At 31.6% G+C, this 17837-nt stretch overlaps 2 protein-coding genes across 4 annotated transcripts in view; both read left to right on the top strand.

Moving 5' to 3' along the window:
- Window positions 1-10108, top strand: part of LOC126859234 (nephrin-like) — a 223107-nt gene extending 212999 nt beyond the window's left edge. For 2 of the 3 annotated variants that reach the window (XM_050610297.1, XM_050610296.1), the window contains exons 12-15: window positions 1869-2132; window positions 6460-6714; window positions 8132-8244; window positions 9741-10108. In XM_050610297.1, the coding sequence (XP_050466254.1) occupies window positions 1869-2132; window positions 6460-6714; window positions 8132-8244; window positions 9741-9809 (701 nt within the window). In that variant the 3' untranslated portion in view covers window positions 9810-10108. The remainder of the gene's footprint in view (window positions 1-1868; window positions 2133-6459; window positions 6715-8131; window positions 8245-9740) is intronic. The other variant, XM_050610298.1, reaches the window with a different exon arrangement.
- Window positions 10109-15821: 5713 nt separating this feature from the next.
- On the top strand, window positions 15822-17827 carry LOC126859280 (translin-associated protein X). Its single transcript, XM_050610400.1, has 2 exons — window positions 15822-15972; window positions 16850-17827. Exons 1-2 carry the CDS (start codon window positions 15960-15962, stop codon window positions 17701-17703), a joined length of 867 nt encoding a protein of 288 aa, XP_050466357.1. The 5' UTR covers window positions 15822-15959; the 3' UTR covers window positions 17704-17827.
- The last annotated feature ends 10 nt before the right edge of the window (window positions 17828-17837 follow it).

Genomic DNA, 17837 nt, shown 5'->3' on the forward strand with positions numbered 1-17837 from the left:
GAACGGAATGGCGGTCTCGAGTTGCACGCACGATATGAGCATGGATAATAAAGCAGATGACGAAAGATAAGCGCTTTAAAACCGGCGCTTTAATCCATAGCTGCCGTCTGTGAACAACGACGTGTGCTATTAGCCTCCCTTTCTTTCTCCGGGCTATTTTCTTTTGTTTTGCACTTTCCAGGAGATTAGCGATGGCAAAAGCAATTGCGCGATACACGGCAAAAATAAATGCAGTGGAACTGTGTAATAATGGCAGGACATGCGTCGGCAAGACACACCGCAATGATCTTTCGCGTTCTTCTTCTTGTTGCACTTGCAACAACTGAGAGAATCTCGCATTGGCCACGATGCTTTTGGAGAATTCTCTACGAGAGAAAAATCCGCAATATCACCGCTGTTTCTCCATGTATTATTTATATTTCTTATATTATATAATATTACAAATGTTATTAACTTAGAAATTAAAATTGAGAAAATATAAAGGAAACCAAATGGACTTGTGAGTGTGCTGACCCTCTATCTTTGAAAAGGATCACACAGAGGATGGAACAATCTTTGACGCGTCATCACGTGTTAACGAGAAAAAGAATTTTGCCAAGAGCCAGTCTGATTGTTAATTTATGGATTTTTTTTTATAGCACAAAAGATTATTAAACGATATGTAATGGCTGACAGTAGAAACTTTTTAGTCGCATTTGTGTACAATATGAATTCTTGGCTAATGCACCACCGGCGTAGCTGATAATAACGGTTTCGCATATAATATAATTTTATTGCCTTAAAAATGTGGCGTAATTTGCGCTGGGTAATAAAGCGAAATTTGTGAAACGCGCGCATTGCGGCAATCTCATCTTTTTTATATTGTTAGAATTTCAATTTTGGCGCTCTTGTAGCGGCTTAAATCTTTCTCGTAAAAAAAAAGATAAAGATAAGGAGATAAATGTATAAAATATTGGAGCTAGATTTCTTAAATAAATGGAAATATGACAAAAATATATATTAAATTGAAAAGATCATTAATTGACCATGTTGAGAAAAAATAACGGTGGCTATATAGAATAAACAAAAGGATATTGATTGAACAAAAGAAACAAAAAAATTATTATCTAATTATATTTAGATAATAATAAAATAATACGTACGATTATATAATTAAATGTATATCACCAAGATTTTTTTAAATGTTTTTTTACTAAATTGTTGCTGTTTGTTATTTTATCAAATATTCCATCAAGTAAATATTTCTATTTATCTTTATAAATATAAAAAATAGTGTTGACAACATGTTTGTCTGGGGCTTGATCTTGCTGTGATTTATCTACGAATTTGATTTGCAGTTGAAAATATCAGAAACGTAATTACAAAAATGTTTTTTTATACGTAATACGAATCTATGTATTTTATAATGGAGAAATAGCTTTTTGTTCATGTTTTTACATTTACTGTATTTTTAAAATATTAAAGAATTTTAAAATGTTTAATTTTAAAGAAATCGTGTAAATAGTATTACTGATAATTATAATTCATCTATTAACTAATTTATAACAAATGCTATAAATTAATTAACATTTTAACTTTTTTTTTCAAATTCACATTTGTTATTGCAATAATTATTTTCTCTTTTCTGTATTCTTATATAAAACATTTAAGAGAGCTCCAAGAAATAAAAATTAGGAGGATTTTTAAGTAAAGGATAGAAGAGAGAGATCAGAACAAAAAGCAAAATGAGAAGAAAATAAACTTATTCGAGAAATGAACTGTCCTTTCTTTTTGAGGGTGTGATCTCTTCTCTTCCTAATCAGATATCGCATTCTTCCTCTTGCTTTTTCTCGGCTCTCACGATCTCCAATGCCGCATTTTCTTCGCAGGCAGACCTTACCCGTTGCAGAACTGCACCACCTACAATCTGAACGGTTCCTGGGTGAGGATATCCTGCGTCGAGGGATACGACGGCGGTCTGCCGCAGAAATTCGTTGCCATCGTAGGCGAACGTCGTCTAGAGTCTTCGAGCCCTTCCTGGCAGTTCTCGATGCTCAAGCCGGCAAAGGTCGCCCTTTACGCGGTAAACGCGAAAGGTTCCAGCGAGCCATATGCCATAGAGGTCGTCTTAAAAGGAGTAGCCAAGTTTACCGGTAAGTTTCCGCTAAGTCCAATCACTCTATCGTCACGTGGTGGTGAGCAAAAAATTAACTAGCTCGTGATCAGTGCTGCTGAAGGCTATGATTCAATCCATGATTTTATGCGAAATGTTTGGTAATTGATACTACAATGCGCGAAAATGGATAATTTTTTGTCGAAGAATAAAAATCTCTACTTCTGCCAATACTAAATTTCAATATTATTATGACACACTATTTGTCTTTTTCTAAAACTGAAATTATAGAGATACGAAAAGAGAGAGTATAGTAGATTAAATTACAATTAAAATTTAAAACTTTTGGTTGTTTAAAATAATGACTTTTAATAATTTGCCGTTTTACGATATCTTTTTCGATTAAATCGACTATCAAACACTCGATATAGTTAAAAAAATGAGAGATAATGGACTTATATATTATGTGTTATATAATCGCTTTTCAATTAAAACAAAAAAATTAATGAGAAAATAAAGAAATTAATATTATCTATATTATTGACATACAAAAAAGAATATTTCATTAAAAATATTTGTTCTTAAATTATAAATAGATCTTCTTTGCACATGCGGCAAAAAAATATCAAAATAAAAATTAAATTCTTCTCTACATGCGTAGTATTTTACATAGTTCATAATATAGTTTGCATGATAAAAAGCTCATAAATTATGCATAAGTAAAAATCTATGGAGAGCAACTCTAGGGAAATTTCAGAGTAATCCTTTTCTTAATTCTTTCATTCATAATGCAAATAATCATGAGCGCATAGAATCGATATCACGTGTTCGCACTAGAGTAAAAAGCTTTTTTTTCTCGTTTCATCATGCACCCTTTATTCAACTCCCGCGAACTGACGTTCAAATCGCAGCTTATCGATCGACTAGCTGGCCGTTTGCCTGTTATTCATTCGGACTCTTTGACAGCAAAAATATACGATGTGTGGTAAAAATAGCATATTGCGCGAGAGAATCTGCACTTTACCGATTTTTGTGTATTAAACTTCCGTATATTTTTTTTTTAATGTTTGATAAAAAGTGCCCACTGCAGAAATTACAATGATGAAGAGTTTCGCTTTGTTTGGCCACAAAAGATTGCAAACAAACATGTTCTAATAAAAATGGTGCGCTCGAATTTGAGATGTTTACAATCCATAGCATTTTTTTCTACCAAAACAAGAGATACAAAAAATGCCATTGTATTTATAGAAAAGAAGTGATTGATATGAATTTATCCTAAATTCACATTGTTAAATATTTGTCTGTGAATAATCAGTAATATTAATCAGTAATACAGAATAAATCAGAATAAATAGTAATATGAATAATCGTGTGTGATATAAAATTAATATAAATTTAAAAAATTATGTAAACTAAAAAAAAATTTATTAAATTTATTAACATTATAATGTAATTACACACATAAAAATAGAATCGACATCGTGTGTTATAAAATATCTGCAAAAAAAAAAGTGTATTACGAAAATGTATTATTTATAAAAATTGCTGCCTAAAGTGCCGATAATTTACGGATTCACGTTCTTCTTGCTCCTGTTTGCATATTTGAGGAGCAAGCGTGTTAAGTTCTGTCCTTCAATTTGAATGGCTGTGACGCCATCTCAACCGGAAATGCTAGTGGCGACATGCAAATGATCCCTGTTGAACAGTTCGGCGCGCGCACACGAGGTCAGCTCTGGTCGAGCTCGTTGCCGGTTTCGCTGAAACATGCGCGATCGACCCTCACGGAAAATTTATGAGCGTCAAAATTTATGAGCCATTATTATGCATTCTGCCTTTCCGCCGCGTTCGCATCGCGCCTGCTTTCCCTCCATTTTCTCGACACCCGGTAGAGACGATTCTCTATCGAAAGTGATCGTTGCTTTCGTTAATTCACGGACGAAGGAGAAACCGCGGAGATACGATAGGGATAAGCCTACAAATGTAACTTCTAATTATGTATAATTTATTTTACATATCAGAAAAAAATTCAGTCACAGCGTATTTTCAATATTAAACATCATAATGATCTCAATTAAAATTTGAAAGGATTAAAATTGTATTAATATAAATTTTTGGAATTAATTGATAAATTAGATTCAAAAATTTAAGGAAGAACTATCAAACAACATAACGTTACCAATTAAAAAAATTTGACTAATAATTATATTTAAGGACAAATTAAATTCTGAAAAAACTGTTATATTTAAAGCTTTTTGTATTTAATTATATTTTAGCTTTTTTTTTCACGTCATAGATAGAAAAAACGGCGTCATATTTAAGTTACTAACTTTCCTTGTTTCGTAATTTATCGAGAGAATTGTTGATGGTCAGTAGCGAATATCACAAAAGCAGGACACAGATCGCATACTACAGTTCGTTTTAACGCAAAAGGACGTAAAAGTATGCGGCCTTTTGCGTTAAAACGTTACTGTTAAGGGAAAGAAGGAGCGTGTTCTCTCTTCGTGATAGGTTGCCTTCCTTTAATGTGTTTCCACGATGCTTCGTTCGCATTCAATTATGTCTCACAACCAATGGTGGCGAATAAACGCACTTTGTGCTTTGTTAATTAGCATTTAACTGAAACTTGATTGTTAATTGAGAACAAATTAGCTGGCCGGTTGTTTGTACCATGCCGATGCGACGCGCAACTTCAATGGATGCCTGTTTACAGAGCGATCGAATTACAAGCCTCGCTACGATACTCGCAATTTATATCAAGTGCTCTGGAAATTGTATTTTGATTAATTTAATCAAATTTTCAAATTGATGAGAATCTTGAGATATCATAAGTCTTCATATTTTCAGCGATTAAAGAAAAAGAATTTTCTGTTAATTTTAAAATTACTAATAAATATAATAATATTCTTCGCTATCTAATTTTAGAATTTTGACTTGACATTTAATTATCGAGATGTTTAACGTTGGAAATTCTTAAAGATCATAAAACAAACTTCTTTGGTTAAAAATTTGGAATAGTAATAGCCCCGACTCTACATAATTTTCTAACTGCAAACGTGTTATATCTAGAATCTTCAATTAATTTCAAGCAGATTTTAACAGAATCTTTATATAAGACTTTAGCAAACTGTGCTAAATTGTGTATGGGACACTTCTAAACTTTCAAACTATGTTACAATTGAAATCTCCCAAATTGATTTCCTGTTTCTATTACGTAAAAATATCGATAAGAACTTGATGGAAATGTAATATTTTAATTATAGAAAGCACATTCGATGTGTAGTTTTTTCGAAATTTCACATTAGCCTTTTTTTAGAGCCAAGAAATAATTACTGTGTGCCGGTGAGAGATTTTTGTCGAATGAATCAGTTTTGCCAGGGAGCTTTAGCTGAAGAAAAGCAGTAATTTCAGGAAGCCCGGTGTACACGCTCGCACACGTATACGCACACCCGTTCCGCGGTTTAAAGCCGAATGATTAACGACGGCGCGGAAACGACGCGGGCGTCGGGCGCATCGTTCCCACAGAACCGGAGCTATTCCTAATCCGCACAGCACCTCTCAGACTCTCTCTCTCTCTCTCTCTTTCTTTCTCTCTGTCACTCTTTCTTCCTCTCTACCTCTCTCTCGTCTGTTCTTGCACCTCGCAAAGCGAACGACTCACAAATCAGCCGCAACGTTAGGCCACCGTAATGCAACCTGCCACGAAGTTCGAAACGATCGGATCCAACATCGTACCTTAATTGGAAACAGATTACGGCTCGTGCCGACGAGGATCCGAGCCTTCCGAGAACGAGAGATTGTCGGACAGGTAAATTGGAACGCTCGGTCGCGTCTGACCACAGCCACTGTGCGAAATCTTAAGCAGGCGTATATACTGATTTGTCAAGAAGAAGAAATGCAATAGAAACAGACGTTAAATGGGCAGATGGATAGATTGATTGATTGAGAGAAGCTGAAAGAAAAATATAATTATTCAGATTCGAAAAAAGAACGTGGCTTCGACAATATCAAAAACACATCAAAAAATAAAAATTTCCGAATATATATGCAATATTAAATTATTGAGATAAAGATTGATGTATAAAAGGAAATATTTCCTCTAATAATTGATATAGTGATAGTAATAATAATAAGTGATGATTAACAAGACAAATAGTGTGATTCTAATAATGATAATATGTAGTAATAAACTATACATATAATGGATACAAAATATATTTTAATTTCTTTCTATATAATATATTACAGATAGATAGATATATGTATAAAAAGCATCTAGATTGACACAACCCTATTACATAACAGTTGCCGGAAGAAGATTGCCACCACGTGGGATACATTATTTATAGACTGAGGGACTTATAGAGTAGAGATTTCATTCGCAGGCGAATCGACGTCCTCGGTCGATATGTCACCGATCTTGATTGGACTTGGTGGCACAGCGACCGGTTTGGGGTTAATCGTGACCGGTGTGCTAATGGCGCTCTGGAGGAGACACGCGGCGACTCCGGCAAAACCGAAACCACCGCAGCAGCCTAGCATCGCTACTTTCGCTGGTAAGGGGGAGGAGGAGGACGGCAATCCGGATCTTATACCCACGACGGCCTTGACCAATCATCTCACCGGTAAGATTGCTTAATTAAAAAAATCGTATGTTTATTCATTGATGAACATTTCCGTAAAAAGTATAGACGGATTAAAAGAGCTTGACATACAAAAATTTGATTCGTAATTTATTATTTAGATTTTAAAAGTTTAAGAATGTTTGGATTTTTTTCTTTCTATTTATCTCTAATTTTGAAGTATATTAACGTAAAGAATTGAATGATTTAAATTGATAAAAAATTACAATGGATAAAGTAAAATAAACCCCGGAATTTCAGCAGATTTATAATCTCATGAAACAAAATCCTATCTTAATTTCTTTTAATTTACTTTTTACAGTTAGTAAAATGCTCTTGAAGCATTGCGAGAAAATTCACTGTATCAAATCACAAAACGTTGAGATAGGGATTTACCATTTAAATCTTACAACCGTCCCTTTAAGAAAGGACCGAAGGCATATCGTCCGGACATAACCGGCCATCTCATTCGGTGAATTTCTACTTAAACTGATGAAAGTGCCGCATTTATAGGAGGATTTCAAGAATATCGAGTTTTGCCTTAGACAGGATAGCGTGCATTAATGGTACTCTCAAGAAAATTGCACATATGGTATACGGACAGCTCTAGCGTATCGGCGTATGCATACATGCGGAGCACAGGAATACATGCATATGCATGCAGATATGTATGCATGCAGGAATACGTATGCGTTCTGTAATCCATGCGAGAGAGGATCGTATCTATATAGGAAAAGAGGCAATAATATTTCGCGAAGCGATTTTAAATCACAATCTCGCTATTTAAAATTGAAAATATAATACATCTATTACAATTTAATTAATATTTAACAAGAAAAAATGCAATTATAAAAGATAACTGCATTACTATATACACATACTACATATAAAATCTTGAATTCGTGAAAAACATGTGAAAATAAATTCTAAATTAAATCTACTTTATTAAAAAATCAAAATTTAATATTTATAACGTTCAATATTTTCCATAAAATTTAGCAACAGTTGAATCAATGTAATTTAATAACAATACTATAGAGACATGCTTCGAGTGAAATATCCCTCAATCAGGTAACAAATACACATTGTTCGAAGGATAAGAACACGTTTCATTATTTTTTATTGTTATCGATAAACTCTCGAATGCGGTTTCTCGGTTTTCCCACAATGCCCGAAATAGGAACATTCCCCTCCGATGCTCCCTAGCACCTCCAATTTTCCTTCGCAAGCCGCGAAACTTTCGGCTTTCGCAAACAAAACAGTAAGGAGCAATCGAGAGTGCCGCCTCGCGAGAAGGAAGCTAGCTAAAGTTGCTAAAGTTGCCGCTGAGAGAGAAGTTCAAAATACTTTGCGAAATCCACGGGCTTACTTCAAACCGATTATACGATTGACGCTAAATCCGTCCCGGTACTTCTTCCAGACAGAAAGCTTCCTCGTTACGGGTCTCTACCACGAAGACCACGTCAACTGGAAGGACGTGAGATGTCCCATGATGTCCTAGAAGATTCAGATTACCCGAGAGCATCGCCGAACGTAAGTAATCTGCTAAGGCATTAGTTTCTAAATTCTAAAGACCAGCTAGCTCTCTTAGAAGAAAAACGTTTAAACGTTTTTAAGTAATAAGAAAAAAAGATTTCCCGAAGCGAAAGATTAATGGTCAAAATAAAGATTACTTAAAATTTTATATTATTTATGATTAAATTTTCCGATATCTACCTCTGATCATTCGATCAAGAAAGATTGTTTTAAAAAAATTTAATTGATCTCGAAATAAAAAGCAAAGTTTTTTCATTAAAATGATTTTAAAAATTCATGCTTTTATACATATCAATTCTAAATATCTATCATATTTTTTTTAAAGTAAAGCAATAGAAAAGAACGTAAAAACTTATAAATATTTAAAAAATATTTAAAAAATCTGAATCTGATTGGCTGATCGCGTAGAATTTTAGAAACTTCTGATTTAAGGAAATCTAGAGTGAACGCATATACCTGCATATGTGCCCCAATAATCCCGAACATAGAAAACCACTTTCGAATTTGATCTGCTTTACGATTTCGTTTATCGCCGTCTTCCTACGAGTCAGATTTAGTGAGCGAAAAAAACGTTTCCGTTGCGTCTAATATTTATTCTGAATAAGAAAAGAGTATAATTGTGTCAATAAAGTATTGTGGTTTGTTTGTTGTTAAATTTGAATTATTTTAAAATTCAAATTAAACATTTAAAGTCATAGAACATTTCTTTCTTCTATCTTTTCTATGAAAATATCTACTTTATTGAGATCTCGGTAATTATGTAAATTTTATATTTTATGGAATGTGTGAATTTACAGAAACTTGACGTAATATATTTTTAGAGACTTCAATTTGCATTCATGAATAAATAATGATTACAGTAAGGTTTATTTATTCAGGAATATACTTTTCAATTTCGAGTTTCGCCATTGTATCGAAAATTCTTGGGATCCATCGCCGGCGACATATATGTATATATTATTCTATAGTATTACAAAAATACACTCTAAAAGTACTCGCTATGAAAATTCCATGATAGTTTAACTAAATAAGAGAAGTTTTCTGCAGATAGATCTCGAATTCAATTCCCTCTTGGTCGTCGCTTTTTCATTTTTCTAAGTGGTCTCGCATATCTCCATCAGGACAGATCTTTTAACTATAAACCGTAAACACAAATATCTTCCAAGTTTGATTGAATCCAACTAATAATCCAAATAATATCATATCTAATAGCAATGATATCATAGTATAATAAACAAATACTTTCTTGCATGTTTTCTTCTTATATTTTTGCATATAATTTTAAAAACAATGTTTTAAATAAAATTTTTAATGTTTTATCGGTTTACAAAATTCTGTATGTAAATTGTTATATAAAATACAAATCCTAAATCATTTCAAAATCATTTCTTATTCAACGATCACATAATCTGTTTTACGGCAATAATTTTATTTGTTACAATCTTTTTTTTCTTTTAATTTCTCTTTCACTCTATTTTCGTTTTCTACTTCAGACATTCTACAGTCTTCAAAGGCCGCACTCGGAATCGATCAACAGGAGTATTCAGGAGAGCTGCATTTAAGGGTCAAACACCGGGTGGGACATTAAGAGGAGAGGTCGGTCGACGCGGCGTTCTAGACGGATAGACGGGAAGATCCAGACGTCTGCTGCATTGCCTAACTTCCGGGTCGTCGACTAGGTCGTTCAACAAGGTATAGGAAATTCCTGGACCATGGCTGATGGAGACTGTAGACTGAGAGATGAAGCCACACGCTTCTGCGCGCGTTTAAGCGTACCAAAGACATTTATATAGCCATTTGATTCACACTACGCCTTTGTAAATATTGTATATAAATAAAACACATCAATTTCGTGTTATACCCTTTCTATGCTGAGTCTCATTCTCGTCAACGATGCATTACCATTTTCGTCATCCTTGCAAATATATAATTTATTTATTTATTCTTCTTTTTTTGTGGAAACACATTATTATCAACGTTTTGCGAAGCAATCGGATATGATACAAAATAAACAAAAAATTTTTTTAATCCAATTATAAGAATTATTATATAAATGTGTTTGATTAAAACTCGTATAAAAAGATTTTGAAATATATGTATATCCATATTTATATTTATATAATTGAAATTCTAAAAATATTTATGATTTATTTTTATTTTACACATCTATTTTTTTTCTTATGAATACGACTTTTACATTTTTCAATCTGATCATTTTGCCCGTTGCAATACAATTTTTCTAAATTTGATAGAAAACTGTAGATTAAAATTGTTTTTTTTTTTTTTGCAGGAAAGTCTGACATCGAATTTTTCAAAGAAATATTAATCTCGTAAATTGTAAAGTGAGATCACGTGGAAAATCTGGCGTTTATCTTACACAAACGCGCAAACTTATCTACTTATTCAAAGGTTCTCCTCTCTTTTGCCGCTTTTATGGGGCAATACACGTTTTCTTCCTGCGGGCGGCGACAGTGTGGCGTTATCCTGCAAAGAAAAGCGCAACGAGAACGGCATCACGAAGTAAATCGCATAAAGCATAACTGCATCGCGACGAGGAACTAGCAGCATCTTCTCGGTCTCTTTTCATACCGCTTTTCCTGGCTGTGAAGCAAGAATCTCCTTGAACGCGTCTCTCTCCTGGGGGCTCTTCTTCAGTTCTTTTATTTTCTCGTTCAATTGTCTTGATGGTTCATTGCCATTAAATACGCGGAATTATTGCTGTAGTTCAATTATTCATGACATAGCGTTAGTTAACGGAACATTATATTAAGAATTTTCTGTTTACTGAGATTGCACATATTTAAAATGTTTACCATTTTGACAAGGTTTTTTTCTTTTAAAAATCTAGGGTAAAATATTAATACTCTTTCAAATTACAGAAAAGTAAATTTCAGAAGGTTCTAAACGAATAATAGAAACTTCTTTATTTATTTTTGCTTAATTTTAACTTTAAATATTTTGTTAATTTCCTGATTAATTTACCGATAAATTTATCTTAATTAAAGTGTTTCTAAGTAATAAAATTTTTATATACGTAATGTGTTATAATATCTGTTATCAAGGAAAATATTTATATATCTTTTATATCTAATGATAATGAATTATGATATGTTGTGGGATTTGTTGAAATAGCATTTTAAAGTAACTGTATTATATATTTCAGCCTGTATTTTAAATTAAGCATGCGTAATTGCCTATTGGAAATGCAAAGTGCACCGTCTGCCAGTCGCATGCCCTACTTCCTCGCTCTTTCTCCTCTTTGTCCTACTTCGATCTGCACTTATATATCCTTGTACCCGAACAACAGCGGATAAAAGTGTGCGATAGATAAAAATATAGTAGCTTCGAATAATCATGCAAGTTAATAGATAGTGGGTTTATATTATTTCATTTATTTGTTATAAAGATAGTATAATGTTTAATATCAGCGTGTTGTGAGAACTAAATGTAATTAAAAAAATATATTTAAAGTAGGTGCAATTTTTTCTATTATAAAAAATAATTGCTTTGCAAATTATTGCAATTTTAAGATCTCATTTCCATCAATTTATGTTGCATCTCGAGAATACTTTTTCATTTATAATTATAAAATTTTACGGTATTTTGCGCTGTAGCTTTTGTTCAAAAGAAATTTTTTTTATATTTGAATTGAAAAATTTACGTTTATTCAATAGACAAATTTATCCGAAAAATAAACAAAGGTTAGAGAATCAGTCTACAGCAAGGTGAATGTCCCGAGCCGCACGTGAGGTGACGACCCTTCTGAAGGAGTTAGACGTATAAGTCGTGCGAGGATCAAGACCAAACTCAAACAACGAATTTGGAAGGTTCGAACGTCGAAGTTTAATCCTTCGGGCGATTACAGCTTAAAATACACTGTGACATTGGCTTGGCTATATCTGGTGCTTCTGGTTCTGCCGTTACATCTTAGAACTGAAACTTTTATGATTTCACGTTTGGCCGCGTTCGTTTAAGTTTGCGCGCACAAACTCACTCAGCAACCGTCACGAATACCTGCCGCGGTACATTTACATGGTCAAAACTCTGCGTACAACTTACATCTCGCCACGAGTCGCTGCCCCGGAAAATGCAAGCACTGTCTAAAGTTCATTTCGATGTTAAAAAGCCGATTTCTAGCAAAGTACTCGTAGAAAAGTGATCAATTCGAAATTCATGATTTTTCCGAACAATTACAAATTAAACACTATTCAAAGTAGATTATAAATGTCATTTGTATATAAAGTATTGGCAATATTTCAAAAGACATTTCAAAATCTTTCATTTATGCAAAAAGTTCTTAGTACTGTAGCATTGTGAATAGAACATATTCTTATATTCTTTTGTACATATGAATACGCCGAACCTTCAAATGCCGCGAGCATTTTTATGTCGAAGAAATACTTTGAAAAATCCATACGGCATGCGTATAAATCATTCTTACAATTTCAACCGCAAATAAAAACTTTGTTAAACGACGCGAACATAAATCATCGGCAAGAGAAAGTCTGCGAAGTTCCCTTCAAACTGGCAAAAGATAATTTATATGCGGAGGTATACGCGAGTTGTACACCAGACGCTAATTGGAGGCGGCGATTATCAATCTCTACTGCGATGCAACGTAATCAGCAGGCAAATGGTCCATCACTCGAGAAAAGATTCCTTGGAATCTCCAGAATCGATAAATCGCAGAGTTTACGATCAGAATCGCAGAGTTTACGATATAATTTACTCTTACCTGATTTTATCCGCGCAGAGATGTAGTTTTCCTAATTTTTCTTATCACAGAGATTATAGGATCAGGCAGTCGACGAATGTCGATAATTGAACAGCGACACATCTTCGGGCTGGTCTCTTGGGAGGATTAGGAAAGCTTCAGCAACGAATCACACGTAACCAGCTAGTCCGTTCGTCGCGATCAAACAGCTCTTTGCACTTGTTTATTATAATCTGTAAAATTTATTAGAATAAAATTTATTATAATCAAATTAAAATAATATCTAATCAAATAATATATAATAATAATAAGTATATACATAATAAATACAATATAAAACAAATAAATATATAGTAAAATCATATTAAATATAATAAATTTATCATTTATTTAAAAATTATTGATTAAAAATATATTAATAATTAATGATAAATTATTAATATATTAACAATAATTATAATTATATATATATATATATATATATATATATATATTTGAATAATTTATTATTTTTATTAAATAATTTATGTTCTAAAAAACAAGCAATTTATTATTTATTTCTGATAAATTTATTATTGCTATAAATTGCTATAACATTATATTTTGCATAATTTATTATTTCTCAATTTTATGTTATTTTAAATTGCTTTATATTTCTAATTTATTGTAGTTTTGTTATTTAATAATTACAATAAGAAAGGACTACTTTTAATTTATATAATGAATATTTCTAATTTAATGATATCTTCGTCCATTATTATTTTCAAAAAATTGTACATAATATAAAATACAATTTTTTTAAATTAAATTTATTATTATATTAGGTAGAATATCCATAATATACTTCAACTCGGGTATAAACAATCCATACCACCACCATATATAATCACTTATTCATTTACATTCTGCCAATTAGCCGAATGTTATTAATTGATATCAAATATTTCCAACAAAATATGTTACAATATAGTTAAATGTAATCAATTTCATTTCAACCTCTTCACAATTCCTCTTTTCAGAATAATTCAAAATTAGTGACAAAAGTAGGAAAAAATTAACTTTAATGTATCTTAATTAAATTTATAAAAGTTTTTAAAAATAAACAGATATATAAAGAGAGATAAAGTAGAAGCAAAAAAAGGAAGTTAAATAAATTTAAAGACAATTTCTAATTTTGAAAATTAAAATTAGAAATTCAATATTTTATGAAATAAATTTTTATCAATTTTATTTAATTTTTATTTTTTTATTAAAAAATCTATTGTAAAAGAAAAATTATATTTGATCAATATAATTTTATATATAATTCATGAATATATCGTATAAAGAACATGATATGTAATACATTCTATGTATACTATTCTGCAAAATAAATTACTAGCGTTCTTTGAACGCTATCAGGAAACCTTGAGCTTCATTATCTATCGACCTCTCGGTGTGTGTATTTCAACTAGTCTTTCCTTAAATTCTTAGAGAGCTCAACGAGTTGACCGAGGGATCCTCGTTACGGTTATTTACCGAAGACCGGTACTGATTAATTCCAAACCATTCCCCTTGTGAATTCTGCGCCGGACATTGTATCCACCCCAAGTACTACTCTCAACTTTACCCTCCAACCTTCGCCTATTTGATATTTGCGGTCAATAGATTCAAAACTACATGTCTGGTGCATTTTCAACAAATTAAATTCAAAGGATATTTCAGGAGAAGTTTCAGTAAATTCCAATCTCCTCGATTCTCGTAAAACTTGATGTAAGTGTTCCAAATAAATTCAATTGACCGTATTTTTTAGAAAACAATTTAAATTAAACCAATTAAAAATTAAATTATCTAAATCTAAATTATCACAGATGATATCAGATAAAATTTAATTGACTGGCAATATTAATTGTAGAGATGACTAAAATATTATCTTTTTTAATTTACAAAGTGATTTTATTTTGCAAAACAATTGGACCTGATCTAATTACATTTTTTAATTTTTTAATAATATAAACAGTTGTATTTTAATTTTAATGTGGTAAACTATTTTTAAATCTTAATATATTTGTTAATAATATAATATTTTTCTACTTTTAATAAAATTTAAAAAATATAAAGATAAAATATTAGATGTGTTCTCTCTTTCTCTCTCTCTCTCTCAATTTTATCTGATGTTTTTCTGTAGATATTTCAATTAAAGATGTGTCGTTTCATAAAGTTTTAATACTTGGAAAGAGGATCATAGTAAAATATTTTCTATATTTTGTGTTCGCTAAAATATTCTTCTTCTTCTATATACTTTCATTTTGTTTAAATATGATTTTTCTACTCCTAAGATACACGTGTGCAGAAAGTAGGTGAATTAAAAAAGTTATATGGTACATTACACACAAGTTGCTCATCTAAGTATGGAGAACATCAGTAAGATTGCGTTCTTCAACAAACTTAATCATTTTTTTTTTTTTAATAAAAGTTTGATCGGTGGTCATCGTTCTTCGTTCTTTTCTAACTTTTGACATGGAATACTTCAATATAACTTACCTTCGCAAATTAAGTTTCTAAAGTTTGTCTCTCTCTCTCTCTCTCTTTCTCTCAGTAAATTCGGTTAAAATCAAATCTTGAAATAATCAAAAATCGGGATTTCTTTCGCACTAATTTTCGATATTAAATCACTCCGCAATTACTTTTATTTTCGTTATTGTTATGTTTATTACTGATTTTACGAAATGTTTGAGAAATATTAACAGAATAAATGACACACAGAACTTTACACGATCTCGTTAACTCCGGCAAAGCTTCCACAGATACAATAATGATTTAAATTCGATTAGAGCGCTTCTTTCAGACCACTGAATACATATAGTGGCGACATCTATTGTTACAAAAGTAAGCTAATTCGAAACTGTCAAAAGTCGTCTGCTAGTATCATATTGCACAAAAACAATCCGCAAGTGAGCTCGTGTATACTCTGTATCACTGTAAACAAGATTATTCGAAATTATCAAGAGACATCGTAATGTCAGGAAAAGGTAAATTTGTTAATCGTTACTACATTATATATTTTGTTTTATATCATGTTACGTCATCAGTTTGTTAAAAACAATATTATTCCCCCCACCTAAGAATGTATTCATGACAACAGTCATAACAACTGTCATAAACTTGACAACTGATTAAATTTAACAGTAATGATAGACAGAATTGATTTTTCAAAAGCTTAAGAAATGGATTTTAAAATTGCGAAATCTAAATTTAAATTTAAATTCTTCTCTCTTGACTTTCTGTGAGAAAATAGGTTATATTATCGTTGCAGCAAATCTTGTAATTTTCTTATATTACAATCTGTATCCCGAAATTAAAAAGATATTATATTTTCATTTATCTCATTTATCTCAATTTATTTCAATTTTCACCATTTTATTAAAATTGAATATTAACTTGGAGAATAAAATAAAATTTATTTTCTATACTTAAGTATTTGGAAAAGTTCAAGCTATTGTTGAAATTTAAAATGTATATATAATATAAATATTTTTTATTATATAAATATTGTTTATGAATAGTATTTTAATTTGATTAAAATTGCAAGATTTCTAAAAAATGTTGATATATATTGTTTTATTCTTTTATTGTTATAGTAGCCAAATAAATATCTATGTTAATATTTCAATAATATTGTATTAAAAATTAAATTTCCTGATTAATTTTATGAAAAGTATTTTTCTTTTTTATAATACATAATAATATTTATATCAGTAATCATATATTAGTGCTTCATAATTTCGAGACTTGATTTTTCTTTAATATTTGTTACAACACGAAATTATTTTGTACATTTATAACTGTATTTAATTCCCTAAATATTCTGCAATTTTATCATTGACTATAATATATTGTGGTTTGCAGGAGGGAGGAGACATCGCGGTCATTATGATAAAGACAAGATCAATCTCGGCGACAAAGGCAAGGAGGTGGTGGAGAATATAGACGATAACAGTATCGTAATACAACAATTTCGCGGTTATGCGGCCGAGTTGGATGCCAAGCACGACCGTTATGAGAGGATTTTTAAAATCAATCGAGACATAGGCATTGAGAGCAAGAGAATAATCTTTTTGCTGCACACTATTGACAAAGAGAGCAAACGAAATGTCGTGTTAAAGGCGGCTAAGTCAAGACTAGATAATATAGCTCAGACACTATTCAGAGATATTGCAGATGAGTTGAACGGTCAAGACACTTATCAGTTCCACAGAGCCTATCGCGCTTGTCTAGAAGAATATGTAGAAGCACTCACATTCCATGAATACTTGCAAAATGGTGAAATGCATAATTGTACGGAACTCGAAAGAGCACTGACATATCACACAACTCCAGCCAACTCGACGGAGCAGATTATCACCAGAAAAGTCATGGTCACGCCGACGGATTACATCCTGGGAATAGCTGATTTAACTGGAGAATTGATGCGGAAGTGTATCAATAACTTGGCAATAGGCGATATAAGCAGTTGTTATCAAACATGTAACTTTGTCAGAGAGATATACATAGCTTTCCTCGGCTATACAAGTATAGCATTTAGTAATGAAATGAACAAAAAAATCATCACGCTCAAACAAAGCCTAACTAAAATGGAGAATGCATGTTATACTATCAAAGTACGAGGATCAGAAATTCCGAAACATATGCTGGCCGATGTGGCTATTGCGGTTACTGAGGAATACACCACTGAAGACGATGAAGGCTATCAGGCGTTCTAATATACGAAAACAATTCATATATTTAAATTCATATATTATTGTTAATTATTGTGGACTTATCAATCTGCGAGATAGAAAATAATTAATATATATTTACTTTAATTATGATATAAATAAAAATTAACTGTTAAGAT

The sequence above is a fragment of the Cataglyphis hispanica genome, chromosome 3 (genome assembly GCF_021464435.1).
Source record: "Cataglyphis hispanica isolate Lineage 1 chromosome 3, ULB_Chis1_1.0, whole genome shotgun sequence".
Lineage (NCBI taxonomy): Eukaryota > Metazoa > Arthropoda > Insecta > Hymenoptera > Formicidae > Cataglyphis > Cataglyphis hispanica.